The 21,891-nt window shown below is 42.7% G+C and overlaps 1 protein-coding gene across 1 annotated transcript in view; it reads left to right on the top strand.

The window, feature by feature from the left end:
* LOC140716169 (symplekin-like) overlaps positions 1-21,891 on the top strand; it is an 80,500-nt gene that overhangs the window by 6,466 nt on the left and 52,143 nt on the right. Inside the window, exons 5-11 of the mRNA XM_073028814.1 lie at positions 5,287-5,536; positions 7,262-7,432; positions 9,581-9,820; positions 13,819-13,970; positions 14,652-14,802; positions 18,150-18,348; positions 21,041-21,191. Of these exons, the coding sequence (XP_072884915.1) occupies positions 5,287-5,536; positions 7,262-7,432; positions 9,581-9,820; positions 13,819-13,970; positions 14,652-14,802; positions 18,150-18,348; positions 21,041-21,191 (1,314 nt within the window). The remainder of the gene's footprint in view (positions 1-5,286; positions 5,537-7,261; positions 7,433-9,580; positions 9,821-13,818; positions 13,971-14,651; positions 14,803-18,149; positions 18,349-21,040; positions 21,192-21,891) is intronic.

Here is a 21,891-nt window from a genome sequence, read left to right as displayed (position 1 = left end):
TCATACTTTACTTTCTGCTTATTAAAGTTTGAATACTGCATGGAGGTCAGTGACCAGTGGTGTGCCTCAGGGATCTATTCTGGGACCCCTACTTTTCGTGATTTTTACAGTGGGATATTGATAGGATGTAAGACTGGGCTTAGAAGTGGCAGATGGAGTTCAAACCAGGTAAGTGTGAGGTGGTTCATTTTGGTAGGTCAAATATGATGGCAGAATATAGCATTATTGGTAAGACTCTCGGCAGTGTGGAGGATCAGAGGGATCTTGGGGTCACAGTCCATAGGACACTCAGAACTGCTGCACAGGTTGACTCTGTGGTTAAGAAGGCACACGGTGTATTGGCCTTTATCAATCATGGAATTGAATTTAGGAGCCGAGAGGTAATGTTGCAGCTATATAGGACCCTGCTCAGACTCCACTTGGAGTACTGTGCTCAATTCTGGTTGCCTCACTACAGGAAGGATGTGGAAATCATAGAAAGGGTGCAGAGGAGATTTACATGGATGTTGCCTGGATTGGGGAGCATGCCTTATGAGAATAAGTTGAGTGAATTTGACGTTTTCTCCTTGGAGCGACGGAGGATGAGAGGTGACCTGATAGAGGTGTACAAGATGATGAGAGGCATTGATCATGTGGATAGTCAGAGGCTTTTTCCCAGGGCTGAAATGGCTAGCACGAGAGGGCACAGTTTTAAGGTGCTTGGAAGCAGGTACAGAGGAGATGTCGGGTAAGTTTTTTATGCAGAGAGTGGTGAGTGCGTGGAATGGGCTGCTGGTGGTGGAGGCGGAAACGATAGGGTCTTTTAAGAGACTCCTGGATAGGTACACGGAGCTTAGAAAAATAGAGGGCTATGGGTAATCCTAGGTAATTTATAAGGTAAGGACATGTTTGGCACAGCTTTGTGGGCTGAAGGGCCTGTATTGTGCTGTACGTTTTCTATGTTTCAAGTTGAACTCAATCATATTGTGATCACTTGCTCCTAGGGGCTCTTTTACCTTCAGCTCCCTAATTCATTACATAATGCCCTATCCAGTACAGTTGATCTCCTAATAGGCTCAATGACAAACTGCTTTAAAAAGCCAGCTTGTAGGCATTCAAGTAACTCACTCTCTTGAGATCCATTACCAACCTGATTTTCCCAATCGATCTGCATGTTCAAATCTCCCATGACTATCGTAACATTGCCCTTTTGATGAGCCTTTTCTATTTCCTGTTGTAATCTGTGGTCCATGCTGCAGTTACTGTTGGAGGCCATCAGCATCCTCTTACCCTCGCAGTTTCTTAACTCAACCCACAAGGATTCAACTTCTTCTGATGCTATGTCACATCTTTCCACTGATTTGATTCCATTCTTTACCAACAGAGCCATGCTACCCCCCTGCCGATCTTTCTGTCCTTCCTATGCAACGTGTAACCTTGGACGTAGTAATTATGCTACTTCTGTACAAAGATAACAATAAACTATTAACTACAGTGTCTGAGGAGACTGAAGAAAGCCTGGATTTTGCACATCTGTACTTAAGTAATTGTACAGATCCGCAGTAGACAGCAACTTAACAAGCTACATCTCTGCTTGGTACAGAAACTACACTGCAGAAAGACTCTACAACTTGTAGTCAAATCTGCCCAATACATCACTGGCACCAGCCTCCCCGCCATCAAAGACAAAAAGAGAAAGGTGCCAGAAAAGGGCCAGTAAGTTTCCCACCCACCCAGCTCGTCGACTGTTTGTCCAACGGAGAGGAGGCTAGGATTAACAGACTCAAAACCAGTTACTTTCCCCAAGTAGAAAGGCTGAGCAACACCTTCACTCACTACTTCACCACGACTTTATTATTTCCCATTAGTCACCTTATGTATAGCCTAGTGTCACTTTATGGGCATACAGGTAATCTATCTTATGTAATTGTATTTACTGTGTTTATTAATTATTATTATTGTGTTCTGTATCTTTGTGCATTGGATCCAGAGTAACAATAACAATTAATTTGTTCTTGTTACACTTGTGTACAGGAAATGACATTAAACAATCTTGAATCTTGAATTGCTATAGTCACCTACATTAATATTTTGATTATAGTCAGGTAAGTTTACAGAATGACATGTTTACAATGGTAGCACATCTTGATTTGCAGAAGTCCTTTGTTGCAAAAGCGCCCAAAATATACCCCTTTTGTTACAGCGTCGAGGGATGGCTCCATGAATATACAACTAACAACAAGGTTAAGTGACAAAACAAATCTGTTCTGGACTGTGCATTAAGTGGCAGGATACACCTTTAACAATGCGATAACAACAGGAAAAATTCATCTGGGACGCCTTTACTGTGTGCATTTTCTCTGGGTGCTCAGGTTTCCTCCCACATTCCAAAGATGTATGGATGTATGGGCTAACAGGTTAATTGGTCAATTAGGCATAGTTGTGCAGCTCCAGCTCGTTAAGCTGGAAGAACCTGTACCTGTGCTGTGTCTTTAAATAAATAAAAGTGTCTTCCCCTAGGTAATTTCAATGAGACAGAATCAGAACGTCCCATACCAAATGATTGCTTTCAGTAGCTACAAGGTATCATTTGGAAGTTGAACTGCGTCAGGTATTATTTCCTGAAGACAGTTACTCATTTTAATTAATCCATAAATTCACAACATGGATTAATCCACAAGTTCCATAACCTACAGGTTTGTGAGTACCATGGTAGTATAGCGATTAGTGCAGTGTTTTTACAGTTTGTACATGGAGTGTGTGGATTTCGTCCAGGTACTTTAGTTTCCTTTCACAGTCCAAAGATGTACAAGTTAGTAGGTTAATTAATCATTGTAAATGATTGCATGATTAGGCGAAGGTTAATTCAGATGGCACAGATGGAAAGGCTGGAAAAGCTATTATCCCTAAATAAAATAAAACTAAATAATAATTATGCTATCCATAAATGCATTAACTCCAGAATGATTCCTAGTAGTGTTCTTTTGCATAGCAAAAAAAGTCTGTCTGAGAGTGTAAATAATTAGTTAATGTTGTTGAAGGGAGGATATCAGCTAGCAGGTGCAAATGTATGTAATATTCGATGTAGAGGTCTGAAAAATTTATTAACAAATTCAATAATAACTTTCAAAGTTGTATAAGAACTTAAATGAGTGAAACTTTGTGGAGTTCAGGGGAAGGAAAAGAAGTGCAGGCTACTTGGATATCATCCAAGTGCCAGCAAAGACAAAATGCATTGAAGAGCCTGCTCCTACACTGGAAAATCTTGGCTCAGGCACATATCAGGGTATTTACTTTTTCTTCAGGTTACTTTGAATTCCGTCCAGCATGTTTTATTTTCTAATTCTTTCGGCTTTACTTGTTCTTTCTTCCCTTTCATTTTGTGCTTTTGTCATTCTCTGAATTTGCTAAATTAGAAAATGTGACATTTGCAGATGTGGGAGCAAGGGAGTGTCACAGAGCAAAGAGCTAGCACAGGTGTGATGGACAATGGTTATCCTTATTTATTTTGTGGAGCATCATTGAGAGTCGGCACCAAAATTCAAGTTTATTTGTCACGTGTACATCGAAATATACAGTGAAATGTGTCTTTTGCGTTGACAGCCAACACACACAAGGATGTGCTGGGGGCACCCTACAAGTATTGCCACACATTCCTGTGCCAACAGAGCATGCTCACAATGTTTGGAAGAACACAACAAGCAATAGCAAAACTAACCCCATTCCTCCCTCCCACTTACACAGTCCTTTAACCCCCCTGGAACAGCCTCTAGTCTCTAACAGACTTGGACTTGGGCCTACAGAAACTGGGCTTTGACCTAAACCAAAGGGAAAGAATTCCTAAGAGGCTGAAAGTATAGAAGTGGGGTTCAAATCTAGAGTCGTCTTCTTCGGCTGTCCATCGATTTTCGATGATGACTGAGGTCTGGGCAAGGTTGTATGGAAGACCAGCATTTGCCCATGCTGCAAGTCTCCCCTCTCCATGCCACCAATGTTGTCCAAGGGAAGGGCATTAGGGCCTATACAGCTTGTCGTTGCAGAGCAATGTGTGGTTAAGTGCCTTGCTAAAGGACACAACATGCTGCCTCAGCTGAGGCTCGAACTAGCAACCTTCAGATCACTAGACCGATGCCGTAACCGCTTGGCCACACGCCACAAAATCTAGAGTAGTAAAAATGCCAAGTGCTTTTGAGTGGTGTGGAGGAGGGTAGCAAAGGAAGTGGTGAGCCTGAGATGAATTTGAACTGGAGTTTAATAATATAAATGGGATGGCTGCCTTGGTTCATTCTGGAATTGTGTCTAGACATTTTGTCCTCTAGATTGGAAGGAAAAAGGTCAAGAGAGAACATGTGGCAAAAAGTAGCGCAGTTGGCTTGAGATTGACGTGGTTCATTGCTCTTTCCCCTTATTTCTTAATCACAAAAAGTTGCAAAGCTTGCAGGAAATCATCTAGCATCTATGTTCGACAGCAAGATCATGCATTTTGCTTTCCACCAGTGTGCCTGCTGCTTTAGTTATACTGATAGAGCGATTATTGCTTGAAACCACTTCAGTGTTCCTGTGGCAATTTTTGCGATGCTGGCCTCTTGTGCTTCTCTGATTCTTCAAACTATGTACCATTGGTGGTCACTTGCACTCTCAGGTGCTAAGCTTTTCAATTCTTCTGCTAAAATTTTTCTGTCCCTCTGTCCCACTCCTTCTCAGCACTTTTTGCCCAATGTTTTGGTCACCTGCTCTTTTCTTTCTGGCAGACTTCATTCCCTTTATTAGCATGTTAATCCCTAGAGTGTAGAAGAATGAGAGAAGATTTGATGGAGGTATACCAAATATTGAGGGGCATAGAAAGGGTAAATACAAGCAGGCTTTTTCCACTGAGTTTGAGTGAGACAAGAGCTAGAGATCATGGGTGAAGGGTGAAAGCTGAAATGCTTAAGGAGAACATGAGGGAGAACTTTATTCGGAGGGTGGTGTGTGTGTGGAATGAGTTGCCAGCGGAAGTGGTTTGATTTCAACATTTAGTAGAAATTTGGATAGCTACGTGGATAGGAGGGGAATGGATGCTATGGTCCAGGTGCAGATTGATCGGGCTAGGCAGATTGATAGTTTGCCATGCCTAGATGGGCTGAAGGTCCTGTTTTGATGCTGTGGATTTGTATGACTGGCTCTGACTGTTGAATTCCAAATGCCTTTGTATCTGTGCTCCCTTATCATGTTAACAGTGTTATGTTCAGAGCATTGACTACATATTGTAAGTGCCTTGTGTTTTATTTGCCAAGAATATTTTAACACCTTCTTTGTTTTAATCAGTGGATAGTAAAGTCAAAAATCATCAGTGAAATGGAGGAGGCATGCTGGGATATGGTTAGCGCCATGAAAGATGACATCGTCATGATGCTGGATTCTGATAATGATGGAATCCGGACTCACGCCATCAAGTTCATTGAGAGTTTGATCATCACCCTGTCACCTCGCACACCTGATTCTGATGTTCCCCGACGGCAGGAGAATGACATTAGTCTGGATCGCATTGTGAAAGACCACCCTTTCATTAAAGCATGTGGGTATCTGAAGAGCAATTTGCTCCCTGTTGTCGAGTGGTAAGGATAAAACTGGATTATGACTTTTCTGCAGCTCTGAACTGTTCCCTCATCAAACCTCTGTGCTTTGTGTCAATTTGTTAGCTTGACAGAATCTGAATCTCACTGGCATATGTCATGAAATTTGTTGTTTTGCAGCAGCTGTTCATTGCAATATATAATAAAAATTCCAAATTATAGCAAGTAGTATACATATTAGGTAAGTGTGTGTGTGTGTGTGTATATATAAAATTGGAGATTCTACATTAGTCCTGTGCTAAAATTTTTGACCTGCTCCCCAGAGTTGTCTCACATTGACTCTCATTCTCACCCTGACTTTCTTCTGTATTCCTGCTCTCTAAAGGCGAGGGAGATGGTGGAGCGCTGGTAGCAGCACATGGAGAGAGTTACAAATTTAATTGTAACAGAGCCATCCAACTGAACTCCACTTCAGTTTTTCTGCATCTTTACAGTCTTTATTATTTAGAGGTACAACATGCATTAGGGCATTCCAGCCCTTCAAGTTGTGCCACCCAGCAACCCTTGACAACCCCAATTTAACTCTAACCTAATCACGGGACGTTTTATAATGATTATTTAACCTACCTGGTAAGCCCTTGGATTGTGTGAAGAAACAACAGCACCCGGAGAAAAGCTATGCATTCTAAGGGGAAAGCGTGCAAAAACTAGAGGACAGTGGGACTGAAGTCCAAACTCTGACATCCCGAACTGTAATAGCATCCCACTCACTGCTCTGCTGCCATGTTGCCCTTTATAAAGCCATCTCTTTATAAAGTTGCTTGTAAATCTTCTTCCACCTTCTTCCAAGGGTATAGCTTCATGGTATTATGTTCAGAAGCAACGTGGACTGAAGCTATTTAGCTCATTGAGTTTGTTCTGGTTTTCAGAACAAGCTTGTATGAAACAATTTTCAGCTTTTCCCCCTTTTATCAATTACCTTAAATCTGTGCCCATCTGCAGGATTACCCTGATACTGGTGTTTGTGTCCAAGGAGGCACATGGACTGTGGCAAATTATTTCCCTGGCGGGCAGAGAAGGAAGTCTGGGGGGAAAAAACAAAAGCATTGAAGCATTTAGTTGAAATCTTAATATTAATTGTACTGGTGCTTTTACCATTGGACTTGAGCCTTGCAAATTCATATTTTTCACTTGCATGTTTGTAATACAAGAAGCATTTATTGACATTATTCCCTGATCCTGATCAATCTACTAAAGTTCAAAGTAAATTCATTGTCAATGTTCTTGTATATATTAAATACAGTGTCTATAAAAAGTATTCACCCCCCCAAAGTTTTCATTTTTATTGTTTTGCAGCATTGAATCACAGTGGATTTAATTTGGCTTTTTTGACACTGATCAACAGAAAAAGACTCTTTCATGTTAAAGTGAAAACAGATCTCTATAAAGTGATCTAAATTAATTACAAATGAATTTGGCTCCTCTGGTTCAGGAGCCTGATGGTTGAGGGGTAATAAGTGCTCTTGAACCTGATGGTGTAGGCCTGAGCCTCCTGTACCACCTCCCTGATGACAGCAATGAGAAGAGAGCACGGCCTGGATGGTGGGGGTCCTTGACGATGGATGATTCCTTCCTGTGATAGTGCTCTGTGTTAATGTGCTCAGTGGTGGGGGAGGGCTTTACTAGGAATGTGGTCACATGGATTGCTTATTATCTTCTTTTTCCAGGTGCACTTCAGGAAGAGGGGAAAATGGCACTGGATCACCTCCTGAAATTTATGGTTCACCCTGCCATCTCCAGTATCAACCTTACAGCTGCCCTGGGTTCTTTGGCAACCATTGCCAGGCAACGACCAATGTACATGTCTGAAGTGATCCAAGCATACGAGACTCTTCATGGTGAGGATGTGAGAAAAAAGATGGTTCCTTTCATGATGTTTCTGATGAGTCATTCTTGCACAAGTCAGCTCACGGTGATTTGTGAACACAGTGTGCAGTTTATCCAGAGGTTGGTGAATCTGTGGAATTCATTACCACAGACGGCTGTGGAGGCCAAGTAATTGAGTATACTTAAGGTGAAAGTTGAAAGGTTCTTGGTTAGTCTGGGTGTCAAAGGTTACATGGAGAAGTCAGCAGTACAGTGATGAAAGGAATAATAAATCAACCATGATGGACAAACTTGATGGGCTGAATGACCTAATTCTGTTCCTGTGTTTATGGTTTTATGGCCTTGCAGACCTCTGGTTGTGTCAGGGTTCTTTTTCCTTCATAACTGAAATTGTTAACAACATGGAACTGGACAAACAGCTGTGATGGGACAGTGAGCAGCCGGATGGCCAGATGAACTGATCAAAACCAAAATAAGAATAACTGCAGATGTTCGATATTCAAAAAGCAGAAAACTTTGGAAATACTCAGCAGATCAGTTAGTGTTTATGGAGGGAAGAACAGAGTTTAATGATTTTGGTCAATGTTGGTTGAAGGATTCTTCTCCAAGATATCAGAGATCGGCCCTGCTACAATTCAAAGTTATCCTGTAATACCCTTTATAGTTCAGCTGTAAGGGCCTAGTTCTGCAAAGAGCAGAATATCTGAGAATAGGATTCCTTCAGTAGCATTCTCCAATTCTACATTGGAGATGGTCCTGGGAAGGTTCATGAGAATGATCCCAGTAATGAAAGGTTAATGTATGACAAGTGTTTGGCTCTGGGCCTGTACAAGCTAAAGTTTAGAAGAATATGGGGGAGTTCTAATTGAAACCTATCAAATATTAAAAGGCCTAGACAGAGTGGATATACAGAGGGGGTATCTCACAGCCTCAGAATAGGACATCCCTTTAAAACAACGAGAAGGAATTTCTTTAGCCAGGTGGTGGTAAATCTGTGGAATACGTTGCCACAGATGGTTATGGAGACATTTGAGGCCACTGCTGCCACTGTCTTAAGTGTCCATGACCCCCAACACTCACTTAGAGGATTACTGAGTCACAATACTGAGTGATAATATAAGAATTAAAAGAAGCATGGTCCATGACCCCTTAACTCTCACTGGACCATTCAGTAAGACATCAGCTTATTTATTTTTAGAACCTCAGTGTCACTCGTGCTTCTTAAAACTCCAAGCATCAAGTAGTCTCTGTTTTGAGAGACTATACTTGGTGATTGAGCACCCTTGTGAGTAAAGAATTCACAAAATTCACCACCATGATGTTCAACATGTAACAGGATGTTGGGGAAGTTTTGGTACAACAGTACAAGATGTTGGTGAGACTGCACTTGGAGTATTGTGTGCTGTTCTGGTCGCCTAACCAGAAAGATGGCATTAAGTTGGAATGAGTACAGAAAGGATTGACAAGCATATTACTGAGATTGGAGGACTTGAGATACAAAGAGAGAATGATGGGCTGGGACTGTTTTCCTTGGAGCTTTAGAAGGTTGAGGCTGAGGTTTATAAAATCATGGGGCAGTTACGGGAAATGATCTTTTTCCAGGGAGGGGGAGTTGAAAAGGGAAACCAGAGGAAATAAGATGTAAGATGAAAATTTATAGGGAACCTGAGGGGCAAGTTTTTCCCACACGGGGTGGTACGTTTATGGAATGAGCTGCTAGAGGAATTGGTAGTGGCAGTTACAATTACTATGTATAAAATACATTTGGATAGGAAAGATTTAGAGGGATATGGGCCAAGTGCAGGAAAATAGGATTAGCTCAGGTATACAACGAAGTTGGCATGGATGAGCTGGGTGAAGGGCCTCTTTCTGCGGTGTATAACTGGCACTCTGCCAGCTTGTGTTCAGTAAGTTTTGCTGAATTTGCTGTGGTTACTCAACTTATTTAGTTTGATTTGCCCTAGCTACTGGTGACTGGCACATCTGCACTGCTAGCTTCAGTGCCATTTCTTTATGATTCAAGCCTGTTCCTTCCCAGCCTCCTAGGTTTGATGAGCATAGCTAATTGTGGGGCTTGTGTGATAGCTGCTGTCCTGGTTGTGAGGGAGGAATTTGTGCTGTACAGGTTCACATCTTTCACACCTGATTTCTGGTTCCAGCCAATCTGCCGCCGACGCTGGCGAAGTCGCAGGTCAGCAGTGTACGAAAGAACTTGAAGCTGCACTTATTGAGTGTCCTTAAGCACCCATCCTCCGTTGAATTCCACGCACAAATCACTACACTTCTGCTGGACCTCGGCACACAGCAGCAGGAGATCGCTCGCAACATGCCCAACCTGAAAGATATGCGGAAACGTCACCGCGAGGAGACTGAGCAGGGCCTCAAGAAAATCAAAATGGGTAAGAGGGCTGTCACCCAAATTCATGAACTCTCTATGATTGTGTTCTGCCTGGGGAAGAGGTTGAGGTAGTAAACTGTGATTCAAAAACAATTCGTGATGCAGAGAATCTGCATTTAGTGTGACAGTTGCTTCATAAATGCTGCTTTAGGTCTGCTTTCTGTTAAATCCTTGAGAGACGTTCTTACACTGAAATATTTCTAACCTTGAATTCTTTGAAATTGTCTATTTGATCTTGGTATTTTTTTACCTTTTTTATCAGTTTTTATGGAGAAGGATTTCTTTTGTGAAACCATTTCATTTAATGAATTGCACCAATTATTCAAACTGGTGATTGAATTTAGTAAAGTATGAGAATGCATTTGAAGAGGAACAAAGTGAGTGCGTGTCCAAGGGTCTTTCAAGAATTCGTTCCTTTATTAGCCAAGGTGTAGAATATACCTCCTTCCTCTTCTCCCATGGCCCACTATCTTCTCCTATCAAATTCCTTCTCCAGCCCTTTATCTTTTCCACCCACCTTGTCCTTCTCACCTCTCCACCTTTTTATTCTGGCGTCTTTCCCCTTTTACCAGTCTTGATGAAGGACCTCGGTTCACAATGTTAACTGTTTTATTCATTTTCATAGCTGCTGTCTGACTTGAGTTCAAGCATTTTGTGTGTGTTTCTCTGCAGAACCTCTTGTGTTTATAAAAGCAAGTAGCTAAGTTAAGATTGTTGTAATGCTATTTAGACCACGGCTAGGATTAGTTTCTGTAGAACAGAAGAGACTAAAAGGAAATCTGAATTCAAAGTTGAGGAGCCAAAATAAATTTCTTTTAAGAATGGTCAAAGAGGCATAGTTTTAAAGTAATTGATGTTGTTGAGATAAAAACAAATTTTTTCGGAGAGTGTGGGTCTGGAAGTCACAACTTGAAGGTTGATAGAGGTAGAATCCTCCATATTGATGTATGCTTGAGCACTGATTGTCAGGACTGGTGAATGTAATGTTGAAAGATGAAAATCTGGTAAAAACAAAATGTGCTGCATAGCCCTAGAACAATTGAACGCGGAACAGCATGGCACAGGGTAGGCCATTCTGCCCATGATGTGCCAATTGTGATAGAGTCATAGAGGAGTACAGCATAGAAACAGGCCCTTCAACCCATCTAGTCCATGCCAAAACCACTCACTACCTACTCCATCGACCTGCACCAGGACCACAGCACTCCAAACCCCTACTATCCATATGTACCTATCCAAACCTCTTAAACGTTGAAATCGAGCTCGCATGCACCACGTACTGGCAGCTCACTCCACACTCTCACAGCCCTCTGAGTGAAGAAGTTACTCTGGATGCTGCTGTCTTGTGACAGCGCTCCATGCAGATGTCATTTATCAGCCTAACAGCCCCAAGATCCACCAAGCTGCCTGCTTCCACTGCTGACCATCATGACCCTCTCTGCCCTACATGTCACCTTTAAACACTTCCCACTCTCACCCTACATACTCAACACACATCCTCTGGTGATTGCCATTTCTACCCAGGGAAAAGATTCTGTCTATCCTATCTATTCCTCTCATCTTTTTCAAAACTTCTATCAGATCTCCCCTCAACCTCCATTTTAGCAAGAACAACCCAAGTTTTTCCAACCTTTGTAGCTCATTTGCTGTTATCCAGGTAGTAGCTTGGTGAGCCTCTTTTACACCCTCTATACAGTCTCAACATAATGGGGTGATCAGAAATGCACACAATACTCGAAGTGTGGTCTCATTAAGGTTTTATGTGGCTGCAGTGTGACTTCAGAATCAGGTTTAATATCAGTGGCACATGTAGTGAAATTTGTTGTTTTGTGGCAGCACTACTTCCCAATACTCAATAATAAAAATTATAAACATACATACATCCATTCAGAAATCTGATGGTGGAGGGGAAGAAGCTTTTTCCGCGTGCGTGTGTGTCTTTGTGTTTGTTCTTCACGACCCTGTACTACCTCCATGATGGTAGTAATGTGAAGATGGCATGTCGTGGGTGATGGGGGTCCTTCATGATCGATGTTTCCTTTTTCAGGCACTGTCTTCTGAAGGTGTCTTTGACATTAGGGGGCCAGTGCCCATAATGGAGATGGCTGAATTCACAACTTTCTGCAGCTTTTTCCAGTCCTGTGCAGTGACTCCTTCATGGCAGACAGTAAGGCAACCAGCTAGAATGCTGTCCATGGTACATCTGTAGAAGTTTGCGAGTGTCTTTGGTGATATACCAATTCCCCTCAAGCTCCTAATGAAATTTAGCTGCTGTCGCGACTTCCTTGCTCTTATACGCAACACCTCCTATTTTGCACTTTTTTTGTGATTTCTTGAATGTGACACAAATGGGATGGATTAAAAGGGCAGCGGTTTACTGAGAGTTGTGCAGAACAATGCATCATGTGCAGTGTTACCCAGGGGCAGCTAACAATATATTTTCCATCTGAAAGTAGTTCTGTAGTTTTCAAAAATACATACATGGTGACGGGAGCTTCAGTAGTTTTGTAGCCTGGAGGAGGAAGCTGTTTCCCATCCTAACAGTTCTTGTCTTAATGCTACAGTACCAGCTACCTGATGGTAGGGTGTCAAGGAGATTGTTGGACATTGACTAACGCTCTTGGGTAGAAGTTGATCACAGCTTGTTTTGTGTTCTTAGTCTGAGCAGAAAGTTGGTAATTTATTTATAATTAGGTCTGATAGGAATTTTAAAACCTTGGAGAACTCATTCTGTACCTAGATCACCAACTGCATTATTAAAATATACTTCACAGACCCTATATCCCAATGATTTTGGCAGGCAAATAATCAGCGGAGAGGTTGGGAATTTGCTGAGACCATCACAGGAAGGGAAAAAGATGTTTAATAATGTCATGAAGTTAATCGGAGCATTTATCTAGAGGAACACTGGTTAAGACGTACTTCTGTTTTTTTTTCTGGGACATTGTGGAATTTAGTTCAAGTGATGTCGAGCAAGAATCTGAAATTGATGTTTCAGTAATTGAAATTGGGGGGAAATGCATATATTGGACAGCTGAAATAAAAGCAGGAAAATGTTGGTTGGTGAATTAATTGGGCACTGTTAAATTACCCTTAGTGTGCGGGTGAGTGACAGAATCTGGCTGGGGAGGGGGGTTTACATTACTGTCTGGTATGGAGTGCATAGCATTGGAAAAATGTACAGAGAGTTGTAAGCAGCACACACAAAATGCTGGAGGAACTCAGCAGGCCAGGCAGCATCTATGGGGGAAGAAAAGCAGAGTCAGTGTTTTGGGCTGAGACTCTTCAGCAGTTGTAACCTCAGCCAACTCCTTCGATGAGGGCATCTTCAAAAGGCAATGCCTCAAGAAGAAGGCATTCATCATCAAGGATCCCTTTCACCCAGGACATGCCCTTTTCTCATTACTACCATCAGGGAGGAGGTACAGGAGCTTGAAGACACACTCAATGTTTAAGGAACAGCTTCACCATCAGATTCGATCAGAATCCACCATCAGATTCTTAAACCTGATTCTAATTCTGCTGGGAACATGGAGAACAAAATGGGTTGGCTGAAAGTTAGGATTAATGAAAGTGAGCTCTTGTTGATTGGCAAGGTGGGCTGAAGGGCCTTTTTCTGTGCAATGTTACTCTGAAAGTAGAAAAAGATTCAGGATTACTATGGGGAGAAACACGTGGAAAATAGAAGTAGTTCATGTTTGAGATTGTCAAATGAGTTTGGTTTCCACAGATGCTGCTCTGGGATTTCTTATTTGATATCACTGCACCTTTCATTGTGGTGCCTGAGGAAGTGCTGAGCAGCCACTCTGTTCCATGGTCTTGCCTGTAAACCTGACATTTCAAAAGCCTAGACACCCCTGTGGAGTATATTGCTGCATTCTATAATGTGGCAGCAAGGGAGGGACTCACTGAGCCAAAGTTGATGCATAGCTACCCTTTGTTTGCCCCAGCTTCACAAGAATTTGTGCACATTGTAAGTGGTAATTGTGTTCCTGACAGAACCTTTAGGAGAAGATGATGAAGACAAAGATCTTGAGCAAGCGTCAGTTTCCACTGTTAAACCGTCGTCATCCCAGAACACACAGTCTGCCATTGACGTCACGGCACAGTTTCTCATGCCTCTACTCTCACCAGAGAATGTGGCGAATTTGGTGAGTGCAAAGTTACCAAAGATCCTCTCCTCCATGGACTCTGTCTATACTTCTAATTGCCTCAGTAAAGGCACCAGGATAATCAGCCTCTCAAGGCATTCTCTCTCCTCCACTCTCCCATTGGGCAGAAGGTGCAAAAACCTTAAAGCACATATTGAGAATGTGCTGAAGCTCAAGGATAGCTACCCCACTGTTATCAGAGTCTCGTATGATAAAATTGACTTTGAGTAGTTGTATTTCAAGGCTTTATTGGGGATAAAGGCAATGTGGAATGTATAGGATATGTCTATCAATTCCTGTGACAAAATATGGTAGCCATGTTAGCATAGCAGTTAGAGTGATGCTATTACAACTAAAGTTCAATTCTGACATTTTCTGCAAGAGTCTGCACTCCCCATGACCACGTGGGTTTTCCCCAGGCACTTCAGTTTCCTGCCACAGTCCAAAGATGTACCGGTTAGTGGGTTAATTGGTCATTGTAAATTGTCCCGTGATTAGTCTAGAATTATATTGGGAGGGGGGGGGGGGCTGTGCAGTGTGGCTAAAAAGACCAGAGAGGCCTATTTCGCGCTGAACCTCATAAATAAATAATGTTTAGGATTTTTCAGGTATGATACCATGTACAGTAGATACCTTTGTGGTGTGTGGGACCCGTAGTGAACCCCTTGCTCTTTGTTTCAGGTTCTGATCAGCATGGTTTATTTACCTGATGTGATGCCAGCCTCTTTCCAGGCTACCTATACCCCTGTGGAGTCAGCAGGAACAGATGCACAGATTAAACATTTAGCCCGACTCATGGCCACACAGATGACATCGGCAGGCCTTGGACCAGGTAACGAGAAAGTTCTTGGACTTTCCATGGATTTTGTTAGCACAAGACCAGTATTCATTCATTGCTTTGTGCTCACGTTTTTATTTAGATGAGGTTACTGTAAATATTACCAGCAGTAATTGATACATTAAATTGAGAACATAAGAAATAGAATCATGAGAGAGGCACCAAGTCCCTTGAGCTTGTTTTTCAGTGAGGTCACAATCTTTTACCTCCGCAGTGTTTCTGTACCGATCTCAAATTCCTTGATAACCTTAACATCATAAGATGTAGAAGCAGAATTAGGCCATTTGGCCTGTCATGTCTTCTCCAGCATAAAATCATGACTAATTTATTATTCCTGTCAACCTCGTTCTCCTGCCTTCTCCCCACAACCTTTGATGCCCCGACTAATCAAGAATTTATCAACCTCCACTTTAAGTATACCCAGTAACTTGGCCTTCACAGCTGCCTGTGACAATGAATTCCACAGATTCACCACCCTCTGGCTCAAGAAAATCCTCATTGTTTATCTAAAGGGATGTCCTTTTCTGATGTTGTGCCCTCTTAATATCTAAAATCTCACTGACAGCATCTCCATTGGCTTCTTGGGAAGTAATTTTCAAGATTTTCCATGCTGTGGCTGAAGATGTTTCTTCTCTTGTCATGATTCAGGAGTCAGTAGTACTGGGCAATTTTTTCAGAGCTAATTAGCTCAGAATCCAATAATGCTGGGTCCAATGGACACAAACTGCTGAAGGAATTCAGTGATGGCCTAATGCAGGGTCCTGACCTGAAACATCAGTTATTCCTTTACGTCAGATCCCAATTGACCTGCAGCAGTTTGTTTATTCATTGCTTCAGGTTCCAGCATCTTATCTCCTTGGGCTTCTGTTCATTCACTATCAAATAGAAGAGGAATCTTTACAACAGATGGAGATGTTCACTGGTGCAGACATGTATATCGGTGGCTGATTTTAGATTTTAACTGTCCGTCTTGTATTGCACCAACCTATTATGTACCAGTGTTGTACATAGGACCAACCAGAAAAAAAGTAATTTTATATTTGTTGCTCTGAATTTTCTTTGGAGAGATTTCATCATGATCAAAATTCAAAGTAAAATTTTATTATCAGAGTACATACATGTCACCATAAGCAACCCTTAGATTCTTTTTCCTGCAGGCATAGTAACTGTAACAGGATCAATGAACAACAGCCTGTGAAAATGCAAATATAAATTACAAGTATGAAGTAAAAAGATAGAAACCTTGAAGTAGGAATACCAGGAATAGAATGAGTGTATTCATCCCCTTTTGTTCAAAAGCCTGTTGGTTGGAGAATAGTAACTGTTCTTGAACCTGATGGTGCGAATCCTGAGGCTCTTGTACCTTCTACCTGATGGCAGCAGCGAGAAAAAGGCATGGCCTGGGTGGTGAGGATCTTTGAAGGATGCTGTTTTTCTGTGGCAACGTTTCACGTAGATGTGCTCAATGGTTGGGGGGGCTTCACCTGTAATGTACTACCTTTTGTAGGATTTTCTGCCCAAAGGCACCTGTGTTCCCAAACCAGGACGCAATGCAGCCAGTCACCACACTTTCCACCACACATCTATATCAGTTTTGCCAAGATTTTTGATTATATGCCAAATCTCCACAGACTCCTGAGGAAGTAGAGGTGCAGTCGTGCTTTCTTCGCAATAATGTTTATATGATGGGTCCAGGGTTCAGTTACTGATCCTCTCCATCTTTGATCCTCCAATGGTTACTGGCTCATGGACCTCTGGTTTCCTTCTCCTGATGTCTACAATCAGTTCCTTGGTCTTATTGACATTGAGTGAGAGTTGGTGTTATGACACCACTCAGCCAAGTTTTCACTCTCCCTCCTGTATGCAGTTCCTCCCACCTTTCATACGGCCCACAATAGTGGTGTCATCAACAAACTTACGTATGGTGTTGAGCTGTACTTAGTCACACAGTCATGAGTGTAAAGCGAGTAGAGCAGAGGCTGAGCACACATCCCCGTTGCCATGCTGATGGAGATTGTGGTGGAGATGCTTTAGTCAATCCGATTTCTAGGGTCTGCAAATCAGGAAATCCGTGATCCAACTGCACAAGGGAGTACTGAGGCCCAGGCCTTGGAGTTTACTGATTAGTTCTGAGAGGATGATGGTGTTAAATACCAAGCTGTAATCGATAAAGAGCATCCTGATGTATGCATCTTTGCTGTTTCAAGGTTTGTGAAGAGCCAGTGAGATGGCATCTGCTGTTGCTACAGTAGGCAAATTGGAGTGGATCCAGTTGCCATTCATGCAGGGAGCTGATATGCTTCAAAACTAGCCTCTCAAAACACTGTGATAGGTTACCATGCTCTTCTTAGGCACTGGTACGGTTGAAGCATGTGGGTACCACACATTTCTGGAGCGAGAAGTTGAAGATATCCATGAACACACCAGCCAGTTGGTCAGCACAAGTCTTCAGTACTAGACTAGGTACTCCATCCGAACAGGATGCTTTCCTTGGATTCACTCTGTTGAAGGAAGCCGGCACATCATCTTCAGATACCGAGACCAAAGGATCATTGGGAGACACGGGGGTGTGCAAAGGTTCCTCCCTGTTCTGGTGCTCAAAGTGAGCACAAAAGGCTTTGAGCTCATTCAGAAGTGAAGCTGTGCCGTCCCCTATATCACAAGATTTAATTTTGTAGGAGGTTGTGGTATTCAAACCCTGCCACAGATGTCAAGCATCCCTTATTGATTCTAGTCTGGTCCAGAATCTCCACTTCGCCTTTGAGAAGGTTTTCTGGAGATCATACCTGCATCTCTTGTAGCATTCTTGAATGCCTCTGATCTGGCTCTCAGCGAATTCCAGATCTCATGGTTCATCCAGGGCATCTGATTGCGTTAAATCCTGAGCGACAAACTCATCCACAGCTGTTCTAATAAAGTCTTTTATGACCCTTGTGTAGTATTCAGGTCCTCAGATGTATTCTTGAACGTGGCCTACTCCACTGACTCAAGGCAATCCTGTAACCATTCTTCTGTCTCCCGTGACCACCTGACCAGTTGTCCTGATCTCCAGAGCCTTGCTTTTCAGGCTCTATTTATGTAGGTAGTCAAATTACACCATGGGGAATTTTTTGCAGTAACCTGAGGGAGTCTCAGTTTAACTGGTGACTGGACACAGCTCTCTCAGTATTACAGTGAAATGTCAGCCTGCAATTGTGCTGATGTTTTTGCAGAGAGTACAAGCTGCCTGTCATTGACCATGCTGTTTTTGTCGTTGCTATTTGGTTTGATCTGGAGGTAAAATGTCAACTTTCTCTCTCTAGAATGTGGTTGTTCTCACTGGCCAAATGTTTTTTCCTTAGGTGTTGACCAGATGAAACTTCAGGCAGATGAAGACATGAAACAAGGGAAAGATGGTAAATCTGACATTAGACGACGTTACTCCATGATGCGGGGGCAAGGCCAAGCTATCTCTGTTGTTGGGGCACCTGTTCACTTCTCACAAGAGGAGATGCAAGCAAAGAGACGACCAGAACCCATTATGCCTTCAAATCAGTCCAGGTAATTGGTCAATGCACCAATTTGGGAAATCAGTTTTCATATGGGTTTGTTGCACAGGATTCAAAGGTACATTTAATGTCAGAAAAATGTATACAATATGCATCCTGGAATGCTTTTTCTTCCCAACCATTCACGAAAACAAGGAGTGCCCTGAAAGAATGAATGACAGTTAAATACTAGAACCCCAAAGTTCCCCACAGCTTTGCTCCCTCCCACACGTAAGCGGCACCAAGCAACAATCCCCCCTCCCCCATTGACAAAAAAAAAGCACGGAGCACACAAGCGTGAGCAAAGCAACAGCAAGGACACAGACCTGCAGTACCCCAAAGACTACCACAGACTCTGTCTCCGTTATAAGGGAGAAAGAGTTGTCTCCGTTTTCACAGCAAGAGGGGAGACATAACAAACAACTCGCTGGTTTACGATGCTAAAAGTCCATTGCATTGCTTTTTCTGAGCTCTGTACCCAAAGATCTCTGGTCTCTGGGCATACTGCTGTAGATCTTCCAACTCTCCTGATGACACACTGATCTCCTGCTGTGACACTGACCTTCGATCCGCCTGTCTCCAGAGCCACAAGATCTCGGTCCTCTAAAGGCGAGCTGAGCTCTTAGGCCAAGCCCTTGGTGTGCCGAATAGTGGTCAGTTGTGAAACTCTGAGAGCAGGTCCCATTCCCTCAAAGAACCATAGTCAGCATGTAACTTCAGGTGAGGGTCTTCAAAAGAACCCTGAAAGGGAAAAATGGAGATATTAAAGATGGGAATAGAGCTGTTTTCGAAGATACAAACAAAAGAGTCGCTGTTAGGCGCCATTAATCGTCCTGAACTCCTCCATGAGTTTCTATCCTTTGGTTACACTATCAGGCTGATCCGAGGCTGTGTATTTGGAATGTATCAAGGTGCATCTCAAGTTTGTAATCTGACACAATTTGATACTGAGCCACATAGAACTGTTAGGACTGGTGACGAATGGCTGGACCAAGGCATATTTTAGTGAGTGACAGCAATTTTGGCAGGGAATTCCAGAGCTTGGGCATGCTTGCTGTAACCATGATTGTCAACAGTAGTGCAGAGCTCTAGAGATCTCTCAGGACTATCAGGCAGAAATGAGGACAGCAATATTAAACTAACTCACAACCCTAGCAAAGATCTGTAATCGATTGGGATTTTGTCAAGAGATTGAGTTTATTTTGACATGCAAATTCTTAAGTGGAGCTAGGAACTGAAATATTAAGTCACCTTAAGACATGCTGCCTGATATTTTACAAACAGTAATATTCTGCAGCCTCAGTCCTGACTCTCCAAGACAAACAACACACACAAAATACTGGTGGAACACAGCAGGCCAGGCAGCATTTATAAGGAGAAGCACCGTCAACGTTTTGGGCTGAGACCCTTGTTCCTGATGAAGGGTCTCGGCCTGAAACGTTGACGGTGCTTCTCCTTATAGATGCTGCCTGGCCTGCTGTGTTCCACCAGCATTTTGTGTGTGTTGTTTGAATTTCCAGCATCTGCAGATTTCCTCGTGTTTGCTCTCCAAGACAAATATGTCTTTCTTCCATCAACTCAGCTGGTTGACCAACATTAGCTCCTGGTTAAATACAAACTCAGGTTTGAAGTTTTTATTTTTGTTTTCAAATCACTACATGGCTTTCTTTAGTAGTGCGCATAAAGTGCTGGTGGAACTCAGCAGGTCAGGCAGCACCTATGGAAAGGACATTTTGGGCCGAGTCCCTTCTTCAGGATGGAAAGGAATTGGGAAGAAGTCAGAATAAGGTGGTGGGGAGAAGGGAGGACAATCTAGAAAGGTGATAGGTGAAACCAGTTGGGTGGGAAGGGGTGATACAGTAAGAAGCTGGGAGGTGATAGTGAAAAAGGCAAAAGGTTGGAGAATAAGGAATCTGATAGGAGAGGAAAGTGGATCATTGGAGAAAAGGAAGGAGGAGGGGCATCAGAGGGATAGACAGGTGAGGAGTAGAGGTGAGAGGCCAAAATGGGAAAATGAAGATGAGGGAAGTGGGTGAGAGAATAAAAATACCAGAAGTTGTAGAAATCGACGTTCATGCCATTAGGTTGGAGGCTACCTAGAAGGAATATTGCAGTGTTACTCCTCCAACCTGAGAGTGGCCTCATTGTGACAGAAGAGGAGGCCATGAATCAACATGTTGGAACAGGAATGGGTATAGGAATTGAAATGATTGGCCACTAGGAAATTCTGCTTTTTGGGTCCTCCTCCCCTTTTCCCCCTTCTTCTTGTTTCTTCCCTCTTTCTTGCCAGTCCTGATGAAGGGTCTCAGCCTAAAATGTCAACTGTTTATTTGTGTGTATTGCTCTGGGTTCCCAGAATCTGCCAGATTTCACGGGTATCATATCACGAACACGTCTTTATCCTTTAATCTCTTCCAACCCTCAGTGTTCCAATTCCAATCTTTGGGTCAGCATTCAGCCACAAGACATTTAGCTCTGGAATCCCCTCCCCAATCCACTTTGAAAATGCTCCTCGAAGCCATCCTTTTTGACCAAGCTGTCTGTTGTCTCCATGTGTTGTTCAGTGTCAAATTCTGTGTCATGTTCCTGTGTGAAATCTTGGGATGTTTTGCAATAAAGATGCTACAAAAGCACGTAATTTTATTTTTGGCTTAGAACATGTTGGATCCTTTCCAATCATTGATCGGTTTCTCTGTCAGTTTCAGGCCGATGGGACAGAGTGGGCGGAAGAAGGTTTTTCGTCTGGGTGACGTGGTGCAGCAGTTGCCTGCAGATAAGATAGATAAGCTGAAGATTGGTGCCTTGAAGCGCATCCTGAACTCTGAGAAAGCAGTGGCACGAGGCGGAGCTGGTCCGGTATGTATAACGTGAAAGCATCTGCCATCACCTATCACCTTCTAGCTTGTCTTCCTTTCCTTCCTCCCATCTTTTTATTTTGGCATCTTCTCCCTTCCTTTACAGTCTGAAACATCAAAGCATGTATGCAGTATACAACCCTGAAATTTGTCTTCCTCACAAACAGTCATGAAACAAAGAAGAACCATGGAACCAATCCATTCAAAGAAAAATATCAAACATCAAACCCACTACCCCCACGTGCAAAAAAAATTGTGCAAACAGCAACAGAAAAAATGAGCGAAAACACAGAATATTAGAACACACAATCAAAAGGCTCAGTTCAGCTCAGTGTTCATTATCTGCAGGCCATCCCGATTCAAAAATCACCCAAAGCTGGTAACAAAAATGAGCGACCAGAAGTAGAAGCTATAGCACATCATAAATCTGAATTAATCCAAATTTGCAATCCACGTTGATTAAGCCTTGCTCCATTAACTGTTTATTCATTTCCATAGATGTTGCCTGACTTGCTGAGTTCCTTCAGCATTGTAGTGCAGTTCTGATCAGGTAGCTGAGTAGCATTTTAAAAGGTGTGCAGTCATAACCACATACTGAAGGAGGCTGAGCGAGTTTCCTGCTGCGTAGCTGGACTAGACAGTAGTTTAATGATTAATTCCACGCTTTGCAGTGCCAGCTAGATCGGGGTTCAGTTCCTGCC

This window comes from Hemitrygon akajei, chromosome 25 (genome assembly GCF_048418815.1).
Source record: "Hemitrygon akajei chromosome 25, sHemAka1.3, whole genome shotgun sequence".
Classification (NCBI taxonomy): Eukaryota; Metazoa; Chordata; class Chondrichthyes; order Myliobatiformes; family Dasyatidae; genus Hemitrygon; species Hemitrygon akajei.
The sequence above is the reverse complement of the archived record's forward strand: the minus strand, read 5'-3'. Positions and strand labels throughout refer to the sequence as shown.